Below are 26,168 nucleotides of genomic sequence, written 5' to 3' on the forward strand. Positions count from 1 at the left end.
TGACCAATCATAGTTAAGATTTTTATCACGTGACTTAGCAAAATAGGCAACCCGCCATTGTTCAAGTTTTTCTGCTGTGCAGAGAAGCTTTTTAGTCGTCTCTAACGTTGTTTAGTTCTATAATTTTACGTTTTGGCTGGACGACAGTTCAAGCAAGCTTACTTGCAAGCGTGTGTGTGTAGTAGAGGACGTGTAAGGAGCGAATAATGGCGCCGACGACTGGTAAGAACAAAAGAGACACGTCTCGGCTCGTCTGTGGAAAAATTTTTTTGTGGATTTTTGACTTGAAGCAACATGATAATTTTGCTTTAGCTAGTCTTGGAGTCAACTTTAATACAGGTGAATAACTTGTTTGTTTATTGCAAAATGTTGTGAACCCAGCAATAAGTCTACCAATGCACGTCACAAATTTAGGAATTTTCCGTGTGCACTGCCATATAATTTCTTTTTGACGTTTCTAAATTTTATGTCTCCCCCCCCTCCACAGATGGCAAGGCAGGAGTGACAAGGTATGACTTGTTTGCACATCATACACACAGTGACACAGACATAAAATTGCATACACCTTAAAATCACTCCTCAGAGTCCTCACCCTAAAAAGTGGTCATTTAGTTTTCAAAGCAACATCTAACGTTATAATTTCACAGTAGTTTAAATTGAATTTAAAAAATCAATTTTTTTAAAAAGTACTCTAATGCTATATCTGTTTTCTGTAGTATGCTATTCATAACACCATTTTTTTCTGTAACCACAAATTTTGAGGGTCTGCATGCCTTTTCAGGAGGCGCAGTGAGCTATTCATTTAATGTTATCAGTAAATTATTCATGAAACATAATTGCCAAACATCTTGTCCTTTCTTTTAGTAGTTTTACTCACACATACATGTGATTACTTGAACCATACACTATACAGTACTGAGGAAGACTCGATCAAGGTGTACGTCCGCGTACGGCCTCCAGATGAACCGGACAACAGTTACGAACAGAGCATGTGCCTGGCGGTACAGGCTCCCAACGTCATCGTCATGGACTGTAAGCCTGACCCCAGGAGATACACTTTTGACCATGTGGCTGCCATCAATACAACACAGGTCAGAGTGACCGTCCTTCACAATTACTTAGTAGTAGCAGTTCAGCCAATGAGTGGCCTAATGCTAACAGAAGCGTTCACACACACACACACACACACACACATTGAAACACACATACATACATACAAGGACACTGATCCGAAGTTGGTCTTACCAGTAAAGTTTGAATAATAGGCTTGTGAAGTTGTGAAAGATATTTTGTCATATCTTCTTTTATAACCTTGTAACAAATTTTTTTGCTTTGTTCTGATGCCAATTTTTTTGCTTTGTCCAAACTAGGAAGCAGTCTTTGGTGCAGTGGGCAAGAAAATCATCGAAAGTTGTGTTGGTGGCTACAATGGCACAATATTTGCATAGTAAGCAAAACTCCTCTCGGACCTGGCTGATGCAAAGAACATGTACAAATGATGCATACGGCTGTTACTCTACGATGATTCTGATACCAATTTCAAAATGTCAATTTCCTACAGAGATTGGTTGTTGGATTATCCTAGCATCAAACAAGTCAGTCCTGCTAATGTAGTAGTAGTGAGAATAATATTCAGAAGTGCCGCATTGATTTTTGACATCTGACTCAATTATCTTTATAGTCAAACTGCATGCTGAATACAGATTTGTCAATCAAAAGTAATAGTATTAAAACACAGGCTTTTTAAAAGATATTTTAACTCGTCACAACTTCCTATTTTCTCCAGTGGCCAGACAGGATCTGGAAAGACTTTTACCATGTTGGGTATGTCTACAGTCTTATTTCTTTATTGCCAGTACAGGGATCTCCCCAGAAATATAGAGCAGGATGGGGGGAGGAGCCAGGCACAGGATAAGTGTCGCGAGGGGGAAGGTCTGGAAAGGGGTGCACACTTCTCAAAAGAAGAGAGGCTGTTGCATTTTGCCTTTTTCAGACATAATGGAAGTCCTTTCCTGCAACTTCAGCTTTAAATTTACAACTGAAATGTCTAGAGTTTTGAGCAAAATTACAGGCTTTGCTGGGTAAAAATTGGAAAAAAATACCCTAACTTAGTAACTTTGAAAATCAACAGGATGGAGCTGGGTTTAGAACAGGATAGAGGAGCACCCTGCAGTATTAGTGACTGCTTTATTGATAGAATGTTTGCATGTTACCATTTTTTGTGCCTTTTCACATGCAGAAATGTTTCATACTCATAGTTCTCTACCTCAGTAGAAAGAAAGTTCTGATTTCATATGGATTATGTAAAATGAACCACACACACTCCCTAGGCTAGCTATCTTTTATTTTGTCCACCCAGATATATTGTGACAGTGTTACAATTTTGACTGGAATACTGAGAGAAGTTTTTTCTTCTTATCCTGTCATTCTAGGACCACTGGAGGATTGTTGCGATTTCCGCCATGAGCTACGGGGTGTCATACCCCGCAGCTTTGAGTATTTGTTCAATCTAATTAGCAGGGAGCAGGAAAAGGTTAGTTCTTACTTTTTGTTATTTTATTACCTCCGACAGAGGTACTACTGTTTTTGGTTGTGTATGTACTTTGTATAACGCAAGATGATTTTTGATGGATTTGTATGAATTTTGGTGTGTGGGCACTGGGTAATTATTGAAGTCCCGAAGAAACATGGTGATTTTGGTTCCCTAGCAGTATTATCAGGTACTGCAGAATTACAGGCTGTCACTGTTTAGTTGTAGCATAGAATTTAAATCAGGAGATATTCAATGTCTGTTGTTGTCTTTTCCCAGCGTGGTGATGCCGTGGAGTTTGTGACGCGGTGTTCGTTCCTGGAGATCTACAACGAGCAGATCTTCGACCTGTTGGACACGGCGTCCACGGGACTGCACCTGCGCGAGAACATCAAGAAGGGAGTTTTCGTCGATGGGCTGATCGAACAGAACGTCACAAGTGCAATCGAGGCCCACCAGGTATAGATACAGGACATAGTTACTAAGGCTATAAGTTGACCAATAAGTACATGTATCCAGAATCACATTGCAAAAGTAATTTTTAAGCTCAACCCAAGGTTTCTTAAGAGCCGCCAAGTTGAAGTTTGTCCAATGGTTGTTCACGATATAATGTGTTGCACCTGGTTGTAATTAATCTGAAGGATAGAGTTCAAGCACAAGTGCATACAGCTCTAACAGTACATGTATGTGTTGTTGCAGGTCCTGTCTGCAGGGTGGGTGAATCGCAGAGTTGCTTCTACGTCGATGAACAGGGAGTCGTCACGCAGCCATGCCGTTTTTACCCTGACTATAGAATCCAAGGTACTGTAATTCACTTTATCTTCACAGTAGCAAAATTTCACGATGTAAGGAAAATGGACATTTGACATTTTCACTGAATTTTAACTTCACGATGGCAAGTGATTTACAGAATGGATGTGTGAAGGAATCATAAATAATAACAATAGTTTTTTTGTCACGGTGATGATAAGTTCATGGTACAGAGGTGACCGTGAAAACGTGGACATAAAGTTACAGTGAAAGAAATAAGAATTACTGTATTGTTACTGTCTTCCTCTTAAAAGGCAATTTACATGATTCCTAACTTTAAATCAATACTGGATACTACTACTAGTGTCCTTTCCTTTCATTGTCCATCATAGCTCAAGGTGCGGCTTTCCTCAAACACGGGTTTTCAAGCTTTACGTCTTGTCTGAGATGACGATTGAAGCCTCGTTGTAGATACTCATTTTCACCTGAGTCTAGTGAAGAGATAGGCAGCGTTCGAAATACCCGTCTGCAATCTGCAAATTGCATAAAGATTTTCAAGATTGCAGAAGAAAAATTAAACAATCTGCAATTTTGCAGAAGAAAATCAGACTCGGGATTCAATGGCTCTCAATTCAGGACATTATATAGACTTACTACAGTATATGCCAATTATTTGTATACCTTTTTTCTGTATATTTCGTCTTTCTGTATAGAATTCCAAAACACCAAACCATTTACCATTCACTCAATTGTAAAATCAATGCATATCTGTATAGCCCATAGTCGTAAAGTTCGGGGTATTGTATAGAATCTTGTCCGATTTTATCGTAAAATGACCCACAACTATAGGCTAAATTTTGGATTTGCATTGTAGTTTCGGGAGTGGGGACGCCGTCTATCATTCAACAATCACATTCTTTTGTTACTCGCTATTGTCATGCTTGCAGACAAGCGATATCGGTGCCTTTGACATACGGTGATCTCATTAAAAACCTGTTTTTCAAGACTCAAGCGACGAAAGTGAACAAAAATACGAAAAGAAAAACATGATTTTTGTCGGAGAATTTGAGCCTCTACGCTGTATTTTGCCGCGATTTACCGTTATTTGTGGCCGTATTCAGCGGAGAACCTATTCCTCAGATTCTTTGCCCGTGAAAATTCTGCTGATATAGCGTAGATGACTCGTATTTTACGTCGCGAGTTCAGAAAAAATAAAGCGGCGAAGGCCGGCTGACGCTGGGCGGCCATCTTTGTGTACTCATTGATATGCATTTTTCTACGCGCTGATTGGTTCATGTCATAAAACCTGTGCTCTGATTGGTTGACTGTAAGATTTCACGTGATCAACATGCGGCGGGAGTTTTTTATTTGGCAGGAGTTTCCCACGCAGTTTGGGCTTATCTGAACGAAATAGATCGCGTATTTAAACCAATATGGTGACGCTAAGATCGACGAAAAGGTTGGATTGTACTTTGATTAAAATTTTGCAAAATAAAGTTGCGATATCGTTAGTGTCTTTATGTGTCTTGCTCAAAATCCTATTCGCCCCCTCCCCTCCTTCGGGACGTCAATATCGCTAGTTCGGACAGTCGTATAGTTCGGAGAGTCGTATAATTTGCGCTGACAAATGGGCTATACAGATATGCGGAATCTACTGTAGTAAGCAAACCAGCGGCGCTGTATAAAATAAACTGAAGCCCACAGCGCGAGATGGCAGCGTTTCGGTGCGTTCCGACTGCCTGGTGCTACTTGAGGTCAGTATTTTCGGGGGGTTTCGACACTTTCCGTGATTAAACTTCGGGGACGAATCATGTGAGAAAATGTCAAATTCGTGCATTTCCGTCAACCCTCGCTAATCTCCGCGGTCACGATCTCGGGGTCGGCAAAAGTCGGGAAAACAATTCCCGGATGTTTCTCTAGCGTAAATAAGTATGTCGCAAGCTGCGATTTCTTCAGAGCTCGAACTCGGGGCATGGGCGCGATGACAGAAGGAACGAAACGGTGGCCACTTCATTAGCCCGTGGTCCTTGAAGCCCAGATGGCAGCGATGAAGTTGCGAACTACTCGGATAGATATTGAGCACCGCCTTGTGTGGAAAAGGCGGAACATTTCTCCTGTGCCGACACAGTGGGGAGGGGGGCACCCACGTGAAAAACTAACATCACCGGGCCGTCTCTGGAGTCTCTCCAAATGTCCGAAGTCGGAGTCCGATGTTTGAAACCGATAGTAATGTTTCAGATTTATACAAAAACTACACAGAGGCCAAGGTTTGCGTAAAGGCGTTTTATTTTGAATTTTACATTTTTTCGTCGTTTTTTGTCATGTTTTCTGTGGACCGTGGCTGTGTCACAGGTCGTGCGATCTTATTTATTATTAATCATAATACGCATCAGAACACGTATTTCTTGCAAGGATAAATACCCTTGTCCTCCTTATCAGGCAGGCTGTTGAATTTGTTGTTAATTTTGATACACATACTGAAATGATCAAACGAATATTTGATTTGATTGATATTGAATAAATATACTTTTGCTGTTGCAATTTTCGCTATTGATTTAATATTTTTCACACACATGCATGGTATTGCTCTTAAAAACTTTGTAGTGATAATCAAAGATAGAGTGAGAGAATAAAGAATTACAGCAATGTTGCAAAGCTATAGATGTAATGTAAGTAAGTAGGCATTATTAAGTTGAGAAGGTTGTAGTATGGAGGCATGTGTATTTGCAGAAAATATTTTCAAATTGCAGAAAAAATTTTTGACATTCTGCAATATTGCAGAACACTGAAAAAAAGTATTTCTACCACTGGATAGGTGTAAGGTGCCTTTCCCAAGGGCACAACATTAATATTGGGGCCTATACTAGGGATTCGAACCCAGAACCTTTAGATTCTAAGTCAACAAACCACAAGACCACCTTGCCATCTTTATGTTTCATTCACTTGCAGGAGAAGAAGGGAGGTGTGATGAACATCCGTTCCTCCCAGCTGAATCTCGTGGATCTGGCCGGCAGTGAGAGACAGAAGGACACACATTCAGCAGGAGTCCGACTCAAGGTGGGTGGAGAAGGACGCTAAATCTAATTCGGTTGTTTATTCGTTCAGACCCTTGAAGTTGGTCAAGTAACTAGGAACTGAACATTTTTTTCCCTAGGCCTTGTCCTGATTAAATTGTGCCCCTAGTAGCTTGATAGACTAGGCATTTAGGGAAATATATTTTAGGTTTTAGATGCATACATTTTTTTAGTATACTGAAAGGGAAACTTTTGAATGTGACAGCTTTGTTTTGAAAGTGTATCACTTGTGTGTTTTTCTCTCTTTGATTTTCATGTAGAATTTCTTCTTTTAAAACTTACAGGAAGCAGGTAGTATCAACAAGTCTCTCAGTGCTCTGGGGAACGTCATCATGGCCTTGGTGGACATCGCCCACGGGAAGACACGCCACGTGCCGTACAGGGACTCCAAACTCTCCTTCCTTCTGAGGGTAGGTAATAGGGATGAGTACATAAACCCAGGTTCAGGTCCGGATTCGAATCCAGAGGTTTAGGTTCAGGCCCGGACCTAATAAGTCCAAACCTGAACCCATGGCATATTTGAAGAATGTTATAAGGGCATAACGCAAGCAAAATGGCTAAATTAAGTTGAAGACTCTTTAACAAAGACTATTATCAAAGACACGGCATAACTGCAGATTGTAATAAACTCAAACTTGTCTGGTTTATTCACTGTTTAGTTCTGACACAACAGTGCAAGTCATCCCTGAAAGTGATTATAAGTTTCTTTAACTCAAATTCAGGTTCCTAGTGGGTAGTGTACTCCCTTGTCAGCTGCCGCACAAATTCCTCTTTTACTTGTTTGCATAGATGTACATGTAACATCTACAAACATATATAATTCCACCAGCGTACATAACTCGGACACTCTGAAAAGACACTTCCAAACAGATCTCCAACCTAACATCCCCCATATCTAAACTGAGCATACCTGGGGGATGCTGCATTAGAGATCTCTCAAAGACTCAAACCCACTGTTTTTCATGGTGGCAGATTTATGTAATTTGGCAGATTCATGTTAATGGTGGTTACATGTTTCATGAAATATTTCTAAATCTTATTTCTCAAAATTCTAGTTGCAAAAATAACAAAAATCCTTGGTCAGCTCTAACTTAAAAGTGTACATCACGTTGCATAAATTATGCAAATGACTTGTTGTAACTGTGTGACTCTTTAATTCCTCTGTGTTTTTTTTTTGCTTACAGGATTCTCTCGGAGGCAATGCAAAGACCTATATCATCGCAAATGTTCACCCGGGCTCCAAGTAAGTCTAGATAAAATCATGGTTATATGTTTCACCACAATCGACGGTATTTGTTGGTTGATGAGGTTTTTTGGATATTCATAAAGTTATGGCAGAAGTTTGGTTGTAAAGACCTTGACAGAAGACCTTGACAGAAGGAACAAGTTCTTGATTTTGGCATTGATACGAGATATAGATTCATAAAAGTCTGATATACATGTACGATACATTTGCAGAAATATCTGTGACTGTTATTATCTCAGTGTTAAACAGGAGATAGTATTAGTATGTTACCTTTCTCTCTCTCTCTCTCTCTCTCTCTCTCTCTCTCTCTCTCTATATATATATATATATATATATATATATGTAGTACAGTAGTTATGCAACGGAGGCATATTCACAGTGTCATGAAGTCGCGGTGGAGAGGTCACTGCAAAAATATCACAACTGTCAAAGTTTCATGATTAACAGTAATCACTTGCAGTATTTCAAACTGTCAAGTAAGTGATTTTATGGTAATGTTTGGAGCACACTCCTCTAACTTTCAAACTTTCCTGATCTTGATTTTTCAATGATCCCTTGTTTGAACTTGAAGTTATTTTCTTGAGTTTTGCCCGGCTTTACTCTTGCGTGGAGAGGAAAATGGCGACGGGCTTCCAAGGTCTAGCACGGCGAATATCGGACTGTGATCGATGATCTTGTTGGCAGCCGTCTTACATGCCTCCGCTCTGGCCCTGTCTCTATCCTGTGTTGTATACACACTCCCGGTGTCGTAGTTCAAAGACAACTGCTGAGCATGCAGAACATTTATCATGTCGGAGGTGAAGATGAAGTAGTCAATTGTTTCTGATCCGTAAGACGCAGCAACGGCCAGCCCGGGGGAATCGTCAATATTCTTGTGCGCCTTGTCAATACTGAAGTTAAAATCGCCACCGATAATGCATGCCGTCTGCCCATTCTTGCTGTCCGTGAGGGTCTGAACAAAGCTGAGAAGGTCTCGGAATATCAGCTGCTTTTCTGCGTCAATACATTTGTGTGGTCCGTGCCAGGATATGGCTATGAAGTCGGATACATTTGCCGTCCTCTCTAGTGCGACGTTGCTACTTGCTGTGTGCTGTTCAGGTTCAGGTTTAAGCGTGAACTTGCAGATACATGTTCGACCACGGTGTTGGATTAGATTCGGGTACTTGTCTCCAATCAGCTTGTACGAGTCTAAGCGTTCCACTTCAAATAGCTCGCTATTCCAGAGAATCCCCGCTTCATTGGCGACTCCTGTGTAGCAGAACTTGTTCTCCAATTGAAGCTGTTTTGTGGCATCTGCCCACGGACACTCTTGTACAAAGACAATAGATACGTGTGTCTGCCCCTGAAGTTGACTGAGAAGAAGCTTACGTAAATTTGCATTCCCGGCGCCTTTCGTGTCCCCCTTGAAGTTGACGGAAGCGATGCCGTATCTGTAGGGATGGCGCCCGTGCTCTGTGACGGATGTTTGCATTAAAGCCTCGTTCAGTTCTCGTACAATGTCCTCGCTTGCATTCTTCTTGTTGCCTTTTGCCGCTTTTGGGACGATAACTTTAGGCAAGACATGTTCTGTCTGGTACACTGGATTTGGTTGTAGAGCCATGGTGGCTAAAGTGATTAAGTTTCAATAGGTCTTCTTGATTGATATTATATGTGATTTGGTTTCACGGAGAAGTTCCTCATCTGTGAAACACAAAAGCAGAAGAGGAAGATGATGTTGATTTATAGAATATTTGCATTTATTGGTAACACCAGTCAACCTCATTCCTTTCTGCCACTTGCTTGTCTATGCATGCATGTAATTACAATAGGTAATAAGTCTACAGTGACTGTGTTACATGTATCAACAGTTGTCACAAGGTATTAGCTTTTTGGTTAGTTGTAATTATGTAAGAGGTATCTATAATCGGTAGGCAAAAACAAATGAGTTATGTTATTATATTTAATGTAAGACGGATTCAAATACCTTTAAAGACGATAGACAAATGTACGTATACATACCTGCTTGAACGTCTTCCTATTGCCTCCAGGTGCAGACCTTCCAGATTACTATAATTAGTGCTTACAGCACTGGTTGTGATCTGTGAACACCTTATGATTACTCACCTTTCTGAGAGTCATGCTAAAGCACTGACAAGTTGTAACTTGCCTTGGGAAATGACAGGACTGGCACATACTTTCCGCCAATAACTGCGTCACCTTATGTAAATAACACCTATTGTGTTTTGCGTCACCTGGTGTCAGGTTACAAGCACTTAAACAATGGCTCAGGAGTAAATAGAACAAGGTTCGTACCAGTCATGTGGGCAGCTGTTTGACAAACAGAACTTCCTAGTAATGAAGAGAACTGGCTTCTGTTATCGGAAGCATGTTTACCCAGTTTGATTCCTGATTGCCCCATGCCATTAAAATTGCACAAGCAAGCACAATTAGAGCTGTACAAGTGTCACAGGTCGATCTGAGTCGCTGACTGCCCAGTGCCTGTATGTTACATGTAATTAGATATCGTGGCCAAACATTGGCCCTGCTAATATAATAAGTCCTAATATACATGAGTCTCATGTCACAATTGCACTCTGACCCATGACATTGTTGTGACCTTTCCCAGTTTTTGCCTCAGGCTAACATTTGAATTGACAACTAAAGTAAACACAAAAGAGTACTAGTATACATTGCGCATGCAATGCCATACAGAGAAAATGTTTTTGTGTTGGAATACAATTAAGGAAGCAATTCCATCTAATTACTGCGGCCCCATGGCCAAAAAAAATTAAATAAAGGCCACCTCCGTGTCCTCTTAGGTTCATGTGTTGGCTCTAATGTTGGAATGTTTTTTTTTTTAGAATTGAGTTTGAATAAAGAACTCTCTGAAGGCTTATTCATTTCTTCTTTGGTATAGATTCTTTCACAAAAAGTCTACTTCTTATAACTTCTACCCAATCCAACCTTGAATTTCCTTTGTAGAGATTGCAATAGGAAAATCATTGCCTTGTCTAATGATATTGCTTTTAGAAATACTCTCATTAATGTAGGCCTCATAGCTATCAATGTGTTGTATGTTTAAACCAGGTTAGTATGCCTTTGCATAAGTTCATACAAGTAGATGAATCTGAACCAATGAATCTAAGTATAAGAAGACTAACTTTCTTGTGGTCCAAGTTTGTGCTGTCAGACACAGCTACAATGTTAGAAGCTAAGATGTCTGCACCAAAGGTTTTGGTTTGATTATGTTAAGAATTTGTGCGAATAATAATCTTTGAGTCTGATTGCATCATAGCTGTTGGTGTTAAGTTTAGGTAATTGTTTTTCCAGGTGTTTTGGAGAAACCTTGTCGACCCTGAACTTTGCTCGTCGGGCGAAGATGATCAAGAACAAGGCAGTTGTAAACGAGGACCTCCACGGCAATGTCTCCCAGCTACAGGCTGAGATCAAGAAGCTGAAAGAAGAACTGGCAGACTGCAAGGCAGGGGGTGTACCACAATCTGGGGCATCAGGTAAAATGTTTCATTCTTGTTTGTCTGTTTGTTTCACATGATTTGTAAAGCACCTTTAGGCATAGCATATCAGTTTTGTACTGTAGGTACAAGCTGATAACAAGCTATGTAAGACTGGACTGTAACAGTGTAAGGTTTGATCCACTCACACCGGTATGGACCCCTAATCTTTACAGTAAGTGCAGGGGGATCTTTAACATGCTCAAGTTGAGCATGTTAAAGATCCCCCTGCACTTACTACATAGTCAAGGTGTTCTCTTTTCAAACACGGGGCCTATGGCTTTACGTCCCTTCTGCAAAAAAAGTAATACTTTTGAATGTATGAAGCCAAAAGTATCTAGTACTTATTTCTGTGCCCTGTTATTGACAAATTCCTCCACAGATTTTTCATGTCTCCATTATTTATTTCGTAGCAGAGGGAAACGGCAGTGCTGTAGACGGCAAGTACAGGAAATGGTTCTGTGATGCAATGTTCCTTAGGACCAAGGCCGGAGAAGAACAGAAGGTAATGCAGATTATTGAGTTTAGTGACATCACTGTATGAAACATAGCTGTTACATTGTGTGGTCTTTTTACCTTGCCAAGAAGGTTATGTTTTCGGGGCTGTTATTGGTTGGTTGGGTTGTGGATGGATCTTTTTGATATTTGGTATGTTGGTAGGGGTTGGAAAAACTTAGGTCAAGTTCAAAAGTGGGCCTCGACTGGCTTTCTACCATACTTCAGTCGAATTTCTGTTTTTGATATCTCATGTTCTGGACATGCTGTTATCATGACTTTTGAGTGGTAGATTAAAGCTCTTGGGACAAAGAGTTTACTAAGTTATGTAGGTTTTGAACCCCTTGCACCCAGTTCTGTAGGGGTGTTTTTGTTCAAATCTTTGACAGGGTGAATTAAGAAGAGGTTGACTGATCATTCTTATTTTTTGTATGTTTTTAATACCATCAGACAATGCTTGAATGTATTTTGCAGGCAAAGGAAGACAAGATCCATCAACTTGAAGATCTCTGTAAGAAGAAGGAGAAGTTTGTCCAGTCCAGTAAGATGATCATCAAGCTGCGAGAAAGCCACATCAGTCGTCTGGAGAAGAGCGGGGCAGGAACGCTGGGAGAAACTGAGAAGGACCAAACCATTGTGGACCTTCGCCAGGAGGTGGGCACCTTTTTCTGTACCAAGTTTGTCTTTTTTGGCAATGCCTAAGGGGTGGATCCTTTTGCCTGTCTAAAGCACTGGGCATGTTTTTCTGTACCATTCATGTCTTTAGAAGCTAGCAACACACTTTGGCAATGTCATAGGAGTGGATCCCTTTGCATGTCTAAAGCACTGGTTACAGGGCTGCAAGCTGACCTTTGTACAGACATGCTGCTACATTAGAAAGTATGAAAAATAGCTTTTTTAGAGTATAAGGAAGAAAAGGGGGGGATCTTAACCCACTTTCAAACCAAATGCCTGTGAAATATCATGTCTTTTTGAATTAGACAAAAATACTGTAAGATTCTGACATCCTTATATCTGACAGAATTTTTTTTTTTTGTAAGAGTTACTAGAATAACTTCCATTTTTTTTGTTAACTACAATTTCCGTCTTCTCAGATCGGAAGTTATCTGACAGCATGTTATCTGACAGAAATCTTTTTTTTAAAGAGTTTCTAGAATAACTTCCTTTTTTTTTTTAACTCCAATTTCCGTCTTCTCAGATCGGAAGTTATCTGACAGCATGTTATCTGACAGAAATCTTTTTTTTAAAAGAGTTTCTGTAATAACTTCCATTTTTTTGTTAACTCCAATTTCCGTCTTCTCAGATCGAGCTTCTGAAGGACCAGGTGTCCCACCACCCGGAGGTGACGCGCCTCGCCATGGAGAACCACGGGCTGCGGAAGAAGCTGAAGGAGATGCGCACCCCGGAGTACCTGAGCAACAAGGCCTACAGCGCACAGCAGGTCATGGAGCTGGAGAACAGCTTCAAGGAGCTCATGGCAAAGGAGGACGGTTAGTATCATGGAAGCTTTTTAAATGTTGCTTTGTATTAATATGTAAGGGGTTTTACCCCTCCAGAAGTCTTTGAAAAACGCCACCAGGCGACATGTATTTCTGGTAAAATAAATAAACTGAAACTGAAACTGAAGCTCATCTTTGTTGGTAGTAGTCATAATACAATGCTAAACTTTCTTCCAGGTGTAAATGGTGTAATAGGTTACTTGGAGAATTGGACGACTGGTGTTGTAGTTGAGAGCCAGGATGACTCATGGCTACACCCGCACAGTAATTTCAGGTCGTTAGGGGTTCCAATTTGGAGCTTGTTTCAATGATGTTCAGACAATGGTATCAGGCTTTTGTAATCTCATATAGTGTTGTAGTGAAGAAGCTCATAATGTAAAGAAGGGTTGCTAGTTAAGCTTTATCATGTTATCTATCTCAGGTATGCTGAACCCTGTGTTTGATTTTTGTTGTCAGTCCATTCTACATGTCAATTGAATCCTTTGGAAGTAGTAAGGTACAGGAGTGCTGGAATCATATTTTTCAGGAGGCGCCCCAGCTGTGGACCGTAGGGCCAGCCTGACTGCTGCGGGCACACCGCTCGCTGCAGAGACAGTTGCCACGGCAACCATGGAGAAACTGAAGTCGAAGGTGCAAAAACTGCAGGAGGAGTTGGATGTGGTAAGGGTCTACTACTGGTGCCTTCTCCATGGTTTGCAATGGTCGATAGGTTTTATTTCATCTTTCAAAACATAAGTTTCCAGTTAATGAAAGGTTTTAATGTCTATTTTGAGACTAAAATGTGCAAAATGTACAAGGCTACCATGCCACACCGTTCCACTGTGGAGGTCTAGGGACTGTGGAAAATAAACAGGCCAAGTCATATACTTAACAAGTAGGAACAATAGAATACATTTGCTTCATTTTTTTATAGCAAAGTTCTTTTATTCACAACCAAGTATTTTCACCAGCCGACGTTTCGATGTATGTCATCTTCATAAGGCCAATACTTTCATTTTTCAATAACTTATTTTTTTTGTAGACGAAGGAGAACCTGCAGCAGATGGAAGCGTCCTGGGAGAAGAAGCAGCTTGAGTTAGAGTCTGAGCTGGCCTCGTACAAGACCTCCACTCAAGAGCTGGAGAAGGTTCTGGAGGCGTGTCAGGTCCGCAACCGGATCAACAGGACCACCATGAACGACATCCACATGGAAACAATCAAGGTCAGTAAGGATTAGGGATGTGCACCCCAAAACAATTTTCAAGTACAGGAATAGTTACAGTGATTTCAGAACAGGGCCGGACCTAGACTTAAATAAGTTTGGTTGATAATCTGTAAGTTATTATGTAGTCAACTGTCTTTTTTTAGTGGTAGATTGTCATCGTTTTACATATTCTCATCTCAACAAAAGGTATGTACATGTATAAGTTTTCTCAATTTTCAAGTGCAAAATTTTCAAAGTTGTAATCTTTGACACAGGATTTAGGTAGATTATCTTTAGTGTAGAAAAAATTGTGTCCACTAGTGTTTTATATGTTTTAGTTTGTTCAGGTACGGGTACAGGTAAACTTGATGTTCAGGTCCTGTGCGACTCTCAAAGAAAGTCACAACGTGCAGTCTGTTTGAGCACTAAAAAATGTAGCATCTAAATTGTTCCAGTATCTCTCAGTGTGTATACACAGTGACTGCTTGTATACTCATGTTTTTATTTGTTCACTGTCCTGTCCACCCCTCAGAACCTGACTCCCAGTAAGAGGGCCCTGTACCACCTCAGGACCAGGGTGGTCCCACAGCCCATACCATTTGACCTGGAGGGGGAGGCAGGTGAGGAGAGAGGCGAGGACATTGACGATGTTCTCCCTCCCCCGGAAATGATCCAGCAGTGTGCCGAGGCCTTACACGACGAGATCAGGCAACTGCAGGTGCGAATATCACCATTTTGTTGTTGTTGTGATGGTCCCAGGGAGCGAACATAATACTCAAGGTGACAGGAAAAATGGATGCTGAGGGCAGGGTGGGTTAACTATGTTAAAATGGACTGGAATGTTTTAGTGTGACTTGTCTCTGGAGGTGGTTGGATGGGCTAGGTGGTTGCCTGACTAGGGTTGACTGTATACTATAGTATTGTGTGCAGTTTGTAAGAATTCCCAGAATTTTACAGGCATTTTCTTGGCTGTTTGAGCATGAATAATTTTTGTTTTGAAGTAATCCTTTGAGGAAACCATCCTTAAAACTGGGGATGAATCTCTCGGGATACGGTCCTAGAAAGAAAAACAAATCCTATTTCCTTTAGTAACTCTTTTTTTACAACCCGGTTAAGTTTTTTTTTATTGTACACCATGTATCTAGGATTGCCAGTAGAAGCTTTCGTCATTTTTGATAAACTTTGTTTTTGTTCAGGATGTCAACAACAGCCTGACCCGTGATCTCGAGGCACGAGAGACAGAGTTGTTAAAATTGAAGCAATGCAGTGCCAAGTATGAACACCAGGTGGAGCAGTTGAACCAGGTTTGTATGAAATTACATCACTAACTTAACCACATTTGGTGTCAAAGGAAAAAAAACCCAGATGGCTCAAAAGGAGTTTGTATCACACAGTAGACCGATCCCATAGCCCCTCAGACATCCATCAAGACGTACAAATCCAACATAAACACATACAAAATTGAAAATGTTTTAAATGGCCATGTAGCACCACTCTCATTGATCAAACTGCTAATTGCCATGCTATCATTGGTTGCTCTGATAATTGTGATGAACAGTCAGGATTGGTCAATTCTTTTTTTTCGTTAATGAAGATTTCTATCTACTTATTTGCTTGGTAAACAACACAAATTTTATCTTTCAGCGTGTGTCAACCAAGGAGACCAAACTGTCTGAACTGACCACTGAAAGGGCGAAACTCCAAGGGCAGATCAAGGAGCTGACAGACAATAACTCAGGTAGGTGTCACTGAAAAAACAAGAGGTAACAATGCTACCATCTCTCGTGCCCAATGTCTTCTACTTTGTGTATTGTCAAAAATTCAGCTCTCATGACAAATGAAGAACCACTATAGAAAGTATGACCCAAGTCATGTCTGTCTAATGAAGTAGATATGTGTCCAGGATGCAGGGATAGAAGAGAAGAAACATAGAAAATTCCTAACAACAAATCTTATGGATCCGGCTGATGAATTTTTTTGTACCATGTTTGTTTTGCAAACAAATTTGCAGACAACATTGGGTAGCGCTACATTATGGCTTCAAGTTGATAAACAAGATGTTTGAATGTGATTTGAATGTGGCAAACAGTGTGCAACAGTTGACTTAAATGTGTTTTCCCTAAACACTTCTTGGTCCAGTCCTAAACGATGAGGTGTCAGACCTCCGTGTGGTGCTGTCATCAGCTGACCGGGAACTGAGCGACGCCAAGCAGAAAAGGGAGGAACTGCAGGCCAAACACAACTCCCAGCTGGCAGAGTTAGAAGCTAAGGTAACCTTCATTCAGATTTTGAAGATGATAAGGGATGGAACGTAAAGCTGGAGGTCTGTGTTTGTGGGGACCCACACCTTGAGCCTGTGTTAAGGAACCAACAGCACTTATCAAAAAGAGAAGGGGTCCATCCTGGTGTGAGTGGAAAAAACTCTACAGTCTTGTCTCCAGGTTGACAGCTTGAAAAGTTGATGAAAGGGAAATTGATATTGATACAGTTTGCTCACTGAAGTGCTATTCTTCCACTAGTCATGACAGAGAAGAAGGATGCTATGTACAGTATCTACAGGTTCATTGTACCGGGGAAATCCCCCCAGCTCTTTTTGACAAGCGCAATGAACAGTGGTCCATGGCTTTTAAACTCTCGTCCTAAGGACTGCAACCCTTTCAGTTAGCGTGCATGTCAGATGAGCGACAATATGGGGGATACCTGTTATGTTAGTCCTTGCACAATTGTCGTAAATCTGACTGAATAAATGTCCAAAACTTTTAATCTTGAGCTATTTTTTCCTAACTTCTAGATTGTTGGCCTGAGCGGAGAGCTGTCAACAACCCGACAGGACATGGACCACGTGGAGGAGGAGAAGATGCAGCTGCAGGACATGCTGGACAGCCGGGAGCAGGAGCTGCAGTTCCTCAAGCATCAGCAGCAGGAGAAGGAGGCGCTGCTGCACCACCAGAAGAGCCTCAGCACTCAGCTGGAAAAGGATAAACAGGTATTACTAAGTTGATGAAGATTAGACATGTAGGTAATAAGACATGCTAAAAAAACAATTGCAACTGGATAAAATTTGACTGTTTCAAAATTCTATCCAGTGCTTGAGCAGCTGTTTTATTGCAATAAACAGGTAAACCTTTTTTAATAACATTTTCCCTGTGAAAATGGAGGTATTGTAATCAGTTGGTGTGTTTATCTTCATTTTTCTTGGTGTGTGTCTGCTGTTGTGTGAATATTGCAGAGAGTCAGCATGTATGGCGGAAGTGGCGTAATAGGATACTTGGAGAATTGGGAAGTATGGTTTGGCCCGGGTCCAATGGTGTTGTAGTTGTCATCAGGTCATTAGAGGCACCCACTTAGAGCTTGTTTCACTTGTATTTTTGGCAACGTCACATGGTCAGAGGCATTTTCGGCTTTGGTATTTTTTGAATTCACAACTTTGTTGCTTTATTTCAGGCTTTCACAGAACAGCTAGATGACCAGAGAGCTGAGAACAAATCCAATCATCAATTTCTTTTTCTCTCCTATTTTTTGGCAATGCCCCAGAGGCCAGATACATTCGACGGTAGTTTGGGACTTCACGAATTTGTTAGTTTTATTTCAGTCTCTCAAAACAGTTAGAGGATGTGAAAGCTGAGAAGAGTGCCAGTCCTCGATTTCCTTTACTCGCCCCCAGATGCAGATAGATTTGTAGCATCAGAATTTGTTAACTTAACAAATTTTCTGCTTTCTTTCAGTCCCTCACAGAACAGCTAGAGAACCAGAAAGCTGAGAACAAGACCCTCCAAGCCAGGCTGGTGCAGGAGATGACAGAACAGGAGGAGCTGACCAGGGTGAACCAGGACCTGGCCACACTGAAGAACCAGCATGAGGGGCTGGTCACACAGTACCAGGAGAAGGTGTCCGAACTGTGCGACGTCGGGAAAGAGCTGGAGCAGGCCAGGGGAAGCGTACAGACACTTCAGAAGCGGCAAGCTGAGGACAAGGTAAGGTTCAAGGTTATTTCAGAAGCGGCAAGCTGAGGACAAGGGAAGGTTCAATGTGAAAGTGGTGTCTGTATACAATACAGAAATCCTCTGAATTTACAGTGACAGTTGTTAAAGTGGTGTTGAATGGCCAAGTAGCTAGGCACACAAAATCGGGTTACTGGTTTGATTCCTAGACATTGTGTCCCTCAGAATGGCACGTAACATGACTTTCCTTACTCCACCCAGGTGTAAAAATGGGTACCTGACCTTGGTTAGGCTCCGCCTTCCAATACTGTGCCCTAGACACAGTGGATAACAACCCCTACGGCCTCGAAAGGGGACTATAGCATGTGTGTTGTTCATCATCTTTGCCCCTTGTCCGCCCCCTCCCCAGGAAGCCCTCTCCAGCCTGATGTCCACAGTACAGGACCTGAGGCAGCAGGTACACGACAAGACCAGCCAGCTGGTCACGGTGGAGTCGGAACTGGCCGAGAGCCGACAGGCCATCACGACGGCGGAGTCTGTCCGCGAGGAACAGCTGCAGACCATCGCGACGCTGCAGGAGGAAACAACCGAGTTGCAGCTGAAAGTGGAGAGGGAGAAGAGCTCTCAGGAGTGTGAGGTAGGATTCTGGATAGATGCTGGGCAACACCCCTTAGTTGGGGTCACACGCCCATGAAGTGATAATTCACAGTTATTGCCGGTTCCTCAGGTGTTGTGAGCTCCTCCCTGAATTTAGCCAGGTCTGGAATTTGGTCATTGTATATGGTAGGGACTTCCAGTCCAGGACGGTTCTTGGGAAGTAAAAGTACCTAGGGACAGGGGATACTCCTCTGTCATATCCCAGTCACACAGCAGAAAAATCAATTGGCTGACGAGTCTGCAAGCTTTAAAATACATGTTCAGGCTATTTCAGCAGTACTGTGCCCAATGTTCTCTCAATCGTTGCAAGATTCTTGGGACCGGCCCCCGAGTCCTGTCCAATGTACATTTTGAAGCAAATCGTTAAAAAACATTATGCTTAATATTGAAATCCTACGACCTTCTGGCGATCGACAAAAAGGTTCACGCTGTGTGACAAGGGTTTAATATCTCAATAAAAGGGTCAGAGATACATTTTTTTTTTAAATACGGAAAGTTTGGTGTATGATACATACAAATCTTCTATTGTACTACATCCATTTGACATTTCTTATTGATTCGTAGAGTCGACATCTCCTGATGAACCCATCTGTAACAACAGGCTGTTTCTATCCCACAGATCAGCATGTTGCGTGAGGACCTGTCCTACACCACAGAGCAGTACTCCCAGCTGACGGAGGAACTGGACAAACAGAACCAGCAGCTGGCGGCCTCTCAGAGCCAGGCTGAAGAAGCCACCAGGAAAATGCTGGAGATACAGAATGTGGTATGTAGTGCTGTGTAGTACTAACTAAACTCATGTTCAGGTTCAGGTCCAGTGTTTAAGTCCTTGATTAGTGGCAAGCTATGTCAGGTTGATAGGACTGAGAAGGTGACGTGGAATACTCCAGTTTTTAGCTTTGTCAGATGTACAGGATTGACAAAAGATTGTTTATATGAAAACTGGCATTGCATGCACAATTAATAAACTTTATGTATGTTAAACTATCATAGATCCCGTGGAAATAACATGCTTTTTATCTTTTTTTTTTAAACAAAATGTTTCTGTATCTGTTTTTCTCCAGCTTACTGACAAAGAGAATGAGCTCCGAGATGCAAAGAGACAATTTGAAGAGAAGCTTCGTGAAGTGGAGCAACAGGCCATCATTGAGGTCTGTCTGTCTTTTATCACTTGTTATAGTGCTGTTCTTCATATCAAACATCTCGCCCAGGATTATTGTAAATGCAGAAATGTTTGTTGTGGTTTAATGGTTGCGGGTTTCGTGGTATCGCGAACTTACCACTGCAAAAAGCCGTTCTATTGTGTGACTGTAGCGCTACTGCTGTTTCAAACGCGACTTCTCAAAACCACTGCGAACACTCCACTTTCTCCCTACTGCAAAATGAAATCCCCGCAAATATTTTTACATTTACAGTACCAGATAGAATTTTCACCATGGAGTCGGAAGATCGGTCTGCTATGACATTTTGGGGAGAAACTATAGTGAAAGAAGACAACCCTTCCTCAACTTGCTCATAGTTGCCAGAAAATTGCCAGAAAATTGGATGCGTTCAAATCGTTAACATTAATGTCATGTTCCCAGATATCTCCAGAGTCCCCCGAGCGGACAGAGCTGAAGGCTCTCATGGACAGACAGAATGAGGAGCTGGACAAGCTACGCGCCGACAACGCCACGGTCATGGGACAAGTTGAGCAGTACGAGACAGCTCGTAAGCTGAAGAACGAAGAAATCAGTGCACTGAAGGTATGCAGTTTGCACCTATATGTGTGTTGGCTTGGGAAAATGGAAAGCACCGTTTGGTAGTGTGCGTAGTCCAGTGGTTAGCGATCTTGCCTCTGGAACTAGAAGCCCCGGATTCGATCCCGGCTGTGTCGCTCACCCGACATGAACGCTACCGAAAAGGGTCACAGTCCTTAGGACAGGACATTAAGCCTTGATCCACTGTTCATTGTGCTTGTAGAAAAGAGCTAAAGGAATTTCCCTGGTACAATGAACCTGTAAATACTGTACATAGCGTCTGTCTTCTCTGTCACGACCAGTGGAAGATTAGCTCATCTATTCATTGAGTTCATTTGAGCTTAACTGGTTCGAGATCACTTTCCTTTTACCAAGTCTTCAATAACACTTATGCCATACTGATGGTTATATTGAGAACATCCTCTGGGTTTCTCAAAACTAATGTAAGCATGTGAAAAGTTGGGCAAAAAAATCTGCCTTCGTTATGAAATCTAAGTGGCCAAAAAGGTTGAACAAATGACTGAACATACTGAACATGACATGCCGAGCAGTAGATTTTTAAGGTACAGAAAAAGAAAACACTGATTGCAACTGCTTTTCAAACATGCTGCACTCTTGTATACTACATGTATTTCTCCAGCACAATTTTAGATGATTTTTTAATTCTGACTACAAGTTACCGTCTACTAAAAGTCTTCTGTCATGATCTTGCCTTTGTAGTTCCCTCACAGCTCTTCATAATATTGTTTTCAGATTGAAAAAGAGAACCTGAAAGCGGAGAGAGACGTTCTGGCTACCACACTGCAGGGACTGGAGTATAAACTAGAGGCCAACAGGGAAGAAGCAGAGCAAAAGTGGGTCTGGTACTTCAGATTAGAAAGCATAAAACTATAAACTGAAAACTTTCAGACACCAGAGTAACAAATTTAGCAAAGCATTTGTGCTGGTGATTGTAATATATGCCAAAAACAGTTACTCAAGCAACTGGATCAAGTTTTGGAACAGACGTTTCAGACAGCATTCGCTATCTTTCGCCAGTGACTAATGAAAAGAATGAGGTTTTATACCAAAACTCTGAATTGAAATGTTAATGAGGTGAAGACAATTTAGTGTACATGTAATATAAAGTTGTTGTTTTTTCCTTTAGGGACGCATTTTACAAGTTTGAGTTGGACCACCTGAAAAGGAATATGGCCAGTCAGAAATCAGCACTGGAAGAGGCCATTAAGACAAAGGTAAGATTGCACAGTCACAAGCCTCCTACAAAATGATAACAGAATAATCACATTGTTTATATTCATATTAAACAGCTGTGATACATGTGATTACTGAATGTATTATGTACTTCCATTACAGGAGGAGTCTGTTCTGCTTACAATGCAGCTGCAGCAAGAGTGAGTACATGGTATTTCACTGTTCACTGTTAAGTTCACCTCAGAATATCTCAATTTGTATTTCTGTGATTATAATATGGATGGCTCTGCCAATTTAAAGGGTGTTAAGCAGCACAGCGAACTGTTTTTTTTTTTTACATTCGGGTTGTTTGCAAAGTTTTTCATTGCTAATAATGTCAATGTAATTCCCTCCAGCCTTGACGACTTAAAGGACAAACAGAACACGCAGGAGGAGAGCACTGCACTGATGAGACAAGAGCTAGAGAGGTGGGTGGAGACAATATATGGTGATATATTATGATGTAGTACACTGTATAAGAAAATTGGCAAAACCTATTTGTATCAAGTACAGTTTACAAGACAAGCTGAGCGCCCAGTGACTGATTTTATTGTAATCACAGCAATGTGTCATCACCTGTGGTGGAACACGTCGCCAAGCAGAAACACAAGATAGACTGGGACAGTGTGAAAGTGCTAGATCAGGACTCAAACTGGTTTTCTAGGGGTGTTTGGGAGGCGATCCAAATCCGCAGACAACGCAGTACCTTAAACAGGGACAGGGGGCATCACTATCTCAAGCCTGTATATGACTGTCTCCTGTCACGTGATAATCAAGTTCAACATCAAGTCACGTGACAGGAGAACTCCAAGACAAGACCTGACTGTAATACCGGGTTGACGAAGTCTTTAGAGACAGAGCGTTCGTCTCGAAAGCTCCCCAGAGCAATCCTTTTTTACGTTGTGTGTAATGATTAAATGTTTGTCAAAAGGATTTTATTGTAATTGACCATTTGTGTATGATCTCTGCTGTAGGGTTCAGATCCTGGAGGCCAAGCATTTTGACGAAAAGGAGTCCCTGAGATCTCACTTGGAAGAGACTATGGAGGAAAAGAGCAGGATCAGCAAGGTTGGTCGAGATAGTTAAGAAAATTAAAATCCTCCCACACCATTATTCATGTATAGGGTGGTGCCCATCTCCGTTCTATAGCCCTGGGCCACACTATGGTGCAATCACTGTAGCTGGGGACTAGTCCACTGGCAGCGGAGCGTGTTTAACTTCCAGAAGTAACTGTGTCAGAAGTATGTACCATTTTTATAAAGTCTTTGGTATGACTCAATGCGCCTCTTGTCCAGAGGCTATCCTACCTGGGGCTTGAACCCCAGTCCTTCTGGTCCAAGTAATTTGTACCAGGTGTGGTGAGAGACAGAAGCGCAGACCACTACACCACAGGCACACCTCAGTCGAGATAGATTCTGTTTATATATATCATACTTCAAGATTTTACCCTTTTCTTTTCAAAGTATTGTGAAGGACAACAATTACGGGATCATACATGTATCTCTGCCAGGATTGTTCCACACACAAATCCTTGATCATAAACCAATGTGGTATGAACTTGGAATCAGGGAGGCCATCTACCGGTGGATCTACAACTCTATCTTAACTGGAAGAACTCTCCACTACATACACATGTAGGACCCCACCCGCAGTTCCTATACATGTAGTATGGTGGTGTCTTATCATAGGAACAATCCCAAAATGATTTACGTATCAATGGCTTTTACACATAGCGTTTTAAGTATTGACTCATTCTGGCAGTTCATTCTAGTGACCCTGAAGATGGCAGAGTGATGGATGTCACTGGAAATGTCCTGAAGTGACCTCTGAAACAAATTCTTATCCAGTTACAGAGATTGAATTGTCTTAGATTTAGATTTTGGTTTACCTGGATGTCTAACCTCCATTAACGTAGGGTAGTGAACTGTGTACTTAACCTTGTTCTTTTCGACATATCTTTCTGTAGGAGTTGAAAAAGATTGAGGCGAAATGCGAGCAGTTGTCCATGGAGAACACCAAACTTGTGGGCCATCAGAACCCTCACCAGAAGATCCAACTCCACGTGGCCATCAAGAAGGAAAACAATGAACTGAAGGAGGTGAGTTTATTTATTTAGATAACATGACTTCTTAGAAGTAGGCTGCAGTAAGTAAATTTTATGAGGGATGCACATTTATTTTTGCTTCATTTCGAAAAGAAAAACCAAGAAACTTTGTTCACCTTCGTAGAGCCCGTCATGACAAGAAAATGATAAAAATGTCTTGTTTAATGCTCAAGACTTATTGGCTGTGATACCACTTTTTGTCGCTTCAATTCTTGTTCCTTTTTAAAAAAAATTTTCATGGTCTCTATTTTGACAATTTAGGCATATTGGTTCTCTTGTTCTGTTTGCTGACTTTGCTTTAGAGAATGAGACATCTTTTTGGCACTAAGTCTATACATCTTAAATCTAGGAAATCGGCAAGCTGCGAAAACAACTGTGGCAGAAGAACAACCAGCTGACCCAGCGGGAAGCGGACGCTGGCAGGACCCGCCACAAGTCTGCTGACGCCGGCAGCCACGGTCGCAACAAGGAGAACACCCACCTCGGCCCACAGAACGTCGTCGTATGACAGCCAGACCTCTGGTGCAACCTGTACAGTCCATGTCTGTAGCTATGTAACAAACAGACCCCACTGCCATGTTTTTTTCCTGGTGCAAGTCTCTTTTATTGTCAAGTGGCAGCTTGCCAGAGTGTGTGGCAAAAGTGGTGTAATAGGATACTGAGTGTCATCCTTGTTTGTTCCAGGGCTCCCATACTCTCACTTCATGGGAGCCCTGGAACTAATTTGGATGACACTCAGGCTAATAGGATGCTTGGAGAATCGGACGTCTGGTTTGGGTCTGGTCTAAGTTTGTACACAGGCAGTCAATCACCTGCAAACTGGCTAGTATTTTGACTTCCTCCAACTCAAGGAGTAACATATAATATGTATATATTGATTCTGTCTCTGTGGTCGCTCTATGTCTGTATGACAGCCAACAAATTAGACTCAGTCCTGTCTCCAAAGTCCCACTTGTGCCACAGAACAGGGTTACAGTGAATGAACATCTTGTAGTATGATAACCTACATGTATGAGTAGTGAGAAATGTCTGTAGGTCTAAAAGTATGTACATGTAGATGATGAAGATAGTGGTAACAGAGTCTAATATGTTGAACTATTGAGAAAAAGACTTTGTAACTTTTATATTACTATTTGGGTACACGTAGTGAGGGAAGAATTACTTTTAAATCAACCACAATTGGTTCAAGTGTATAAAATCTAGCCTTGGATCATTTCTCAAGTACTGAAGACAACCTCAATTGAAAACATCAGAATGATAACCTTTACATGTATGGAAACTGACATGTATGTAACATGTAGTCCTAATCATTAGAATCCTTAGAAACTGTTCTGTCCTTTCCCTCTATTCGTTATGTCTTGTTCTAATTTTTTGTTTTCATCTTATCAGTTATCACGTTTCACATATCAAACTTTCACTCAAAGCTCTCTCAGGAATTACCTTGTCTTAATGACTTGATTTGAAGATCAATTCTTTCAACTTTTTATTCTGTCTAGAAAAATGGTGCTAAATTAGTCTACAAAAATACTCCTTGTGAATAGGATAAAGTTTATGGCTTAGTTGGTTACTGTAGGCTTTGTATGCCATTTTGATTAGTTAGTGAAAGTTGTCTTTTAAGCAAAGAATAAGTGATATGACAACGAATGTCATTAACTTACTTTCAATTGTAATTGATTAGAGATGTTAGTGTTTAGATTTATTGGATGTTTGTGATGTCACAACTTTCGTGTATTTGAGAACATTGTGAGCAATAAATGATTTGTATTTCTATATTATATTCCTGTGTATTGTTTTTTTCGATGCTGTTGATGCTACGTTCCTGTGCTATGTATCTTTTGGATTCTTAAGTGCTTATGCCACCAATGGCACTAAAATACAACAGTTCTTGATTACAAACCTACCATATTCAATCAACATAGACATGTGTACAAAATATAAACAGGAACACAGTTGGTGAAAAACGTTCTTTTGAGTGCATAATCATCGTGATTATATACAATTGCAAGTCATCGTAATGTTTGCTTATGTTTTTCACAAGCCATGTAGCCAGGTTCTGAACTAGCAGTGCAGTGTTTCCTGTGATGCCACATACGGAAATTAACTTCATTATCTGGTGACAGGAAATAGAGCTGGAAGTATGATTTGTAAGGTTCGATGTTCACATGCTTGATGTAACATCAGAAGGGTGCTTTGTTCATTGAATTGAGCTTATTTTGTCACAAACAG

General features: G+C 41.2%; 2 protein-coding genes across 4 annotated transcripts; one reads left to right on the forward strand and one right to left on the reverse strand.

The window, feature by feature from the left end:
• Positions 1–28: 28 nt before the first annotated feature.
• Positions 29–25,281, forward strand: LOC136438762 (kinesin-like protein KIF15). Its single transcript, XM_066433680.1, has 34 exons — positions 29–222; positions 488–509; positions 914–1,091; positions 1,371–1,447; positions 1,787–1,824; positions 2,433–2,533; positions 2,810–2,989; positions 3,230–3,331; positions 6,230–6,337; positions 6,639–6,764; positions 7,539–7,597; positions 10,910–11,091; positions 11,505–11,596; positions 12,061–12,240; positions 12,890–13,076; positions 13,612–13,745; positions 14,107–14,286; positions 14,801–14,986; positions 15,465–15,572; positions 15,913–16,006; positions 16,408–16,538; positions 17,060–17,254; positions 17,994–18,242; positions 18,619–18,846; positions 19,486–19,632; positions 19,931–20,017; positions 20,450–20,611; positions 21,359–21,459; positions 21,753–21,840; positions 21,962–21,999; positions 22,195–22,266; positions 22,813–22,906; positions 23,805–23,936; positions 24,292–25,281. The coding sequence occupies exons 1-34, from the start codon at positions 207–209 to the stop codon at positions 24,448–24,450; spliced, it is 4,233 nt and encodes a 1,410-aa protein (XP_066289777.1). The 5' UTR covers positions 29–206; the 3' UTR covers positions 24,451–25,281.
• On the reverse strand, positions 8,172–10,093 carry LOC136438766 (uncharacterized). Of its 3 annotated transcripts, none has more exons than XM_066433702.1 (2): positions 9,893–10,093; positions 8,172–9,280 (listed from the first exon to the last, which is right to left on the reverse strand). In XM_066433702.1, exon 2 carries the CDS (start codon positions 9,198–9,200, stop codon positions 8,172–8,174), a length of 1,029 nt encoding a protein of 342 aa, XP_066289799.1. In that variant the 5' UTR covers positions 9,201–9,280; positions 9,893–10,093. The 3 variants fall into 3 exon arrangements, with proteins under 3 accessions (XP_066289799.1, XP_066289798.1, XP_066289797.1); XM_066433701.1 differs by having other exon boundaries at positions 9,704–10,093; XM_066433700.1 differs by having other exon boundaries at positions 9,599–10,093.
• Positions 25,282–26,168: the final 887 nt, after the last annotated feature.

Source organism: Branchiostoma lanceolatum, chromosome 7, assembly GCF_035083965.1.
Source record: "Branchiostoma lanceolatum isolate klBraLanc5 chromosome 7, klBraLanc5.hap2, whole genome shotgun sequence".
NCBI classification, from domain to species: Eukaryota; Metazoa; Chordata; class Leptocardii; order Amphioxiformes; family Branchiostomatidae; genus Branchiostoma; species Branchiostoma lanceolatum.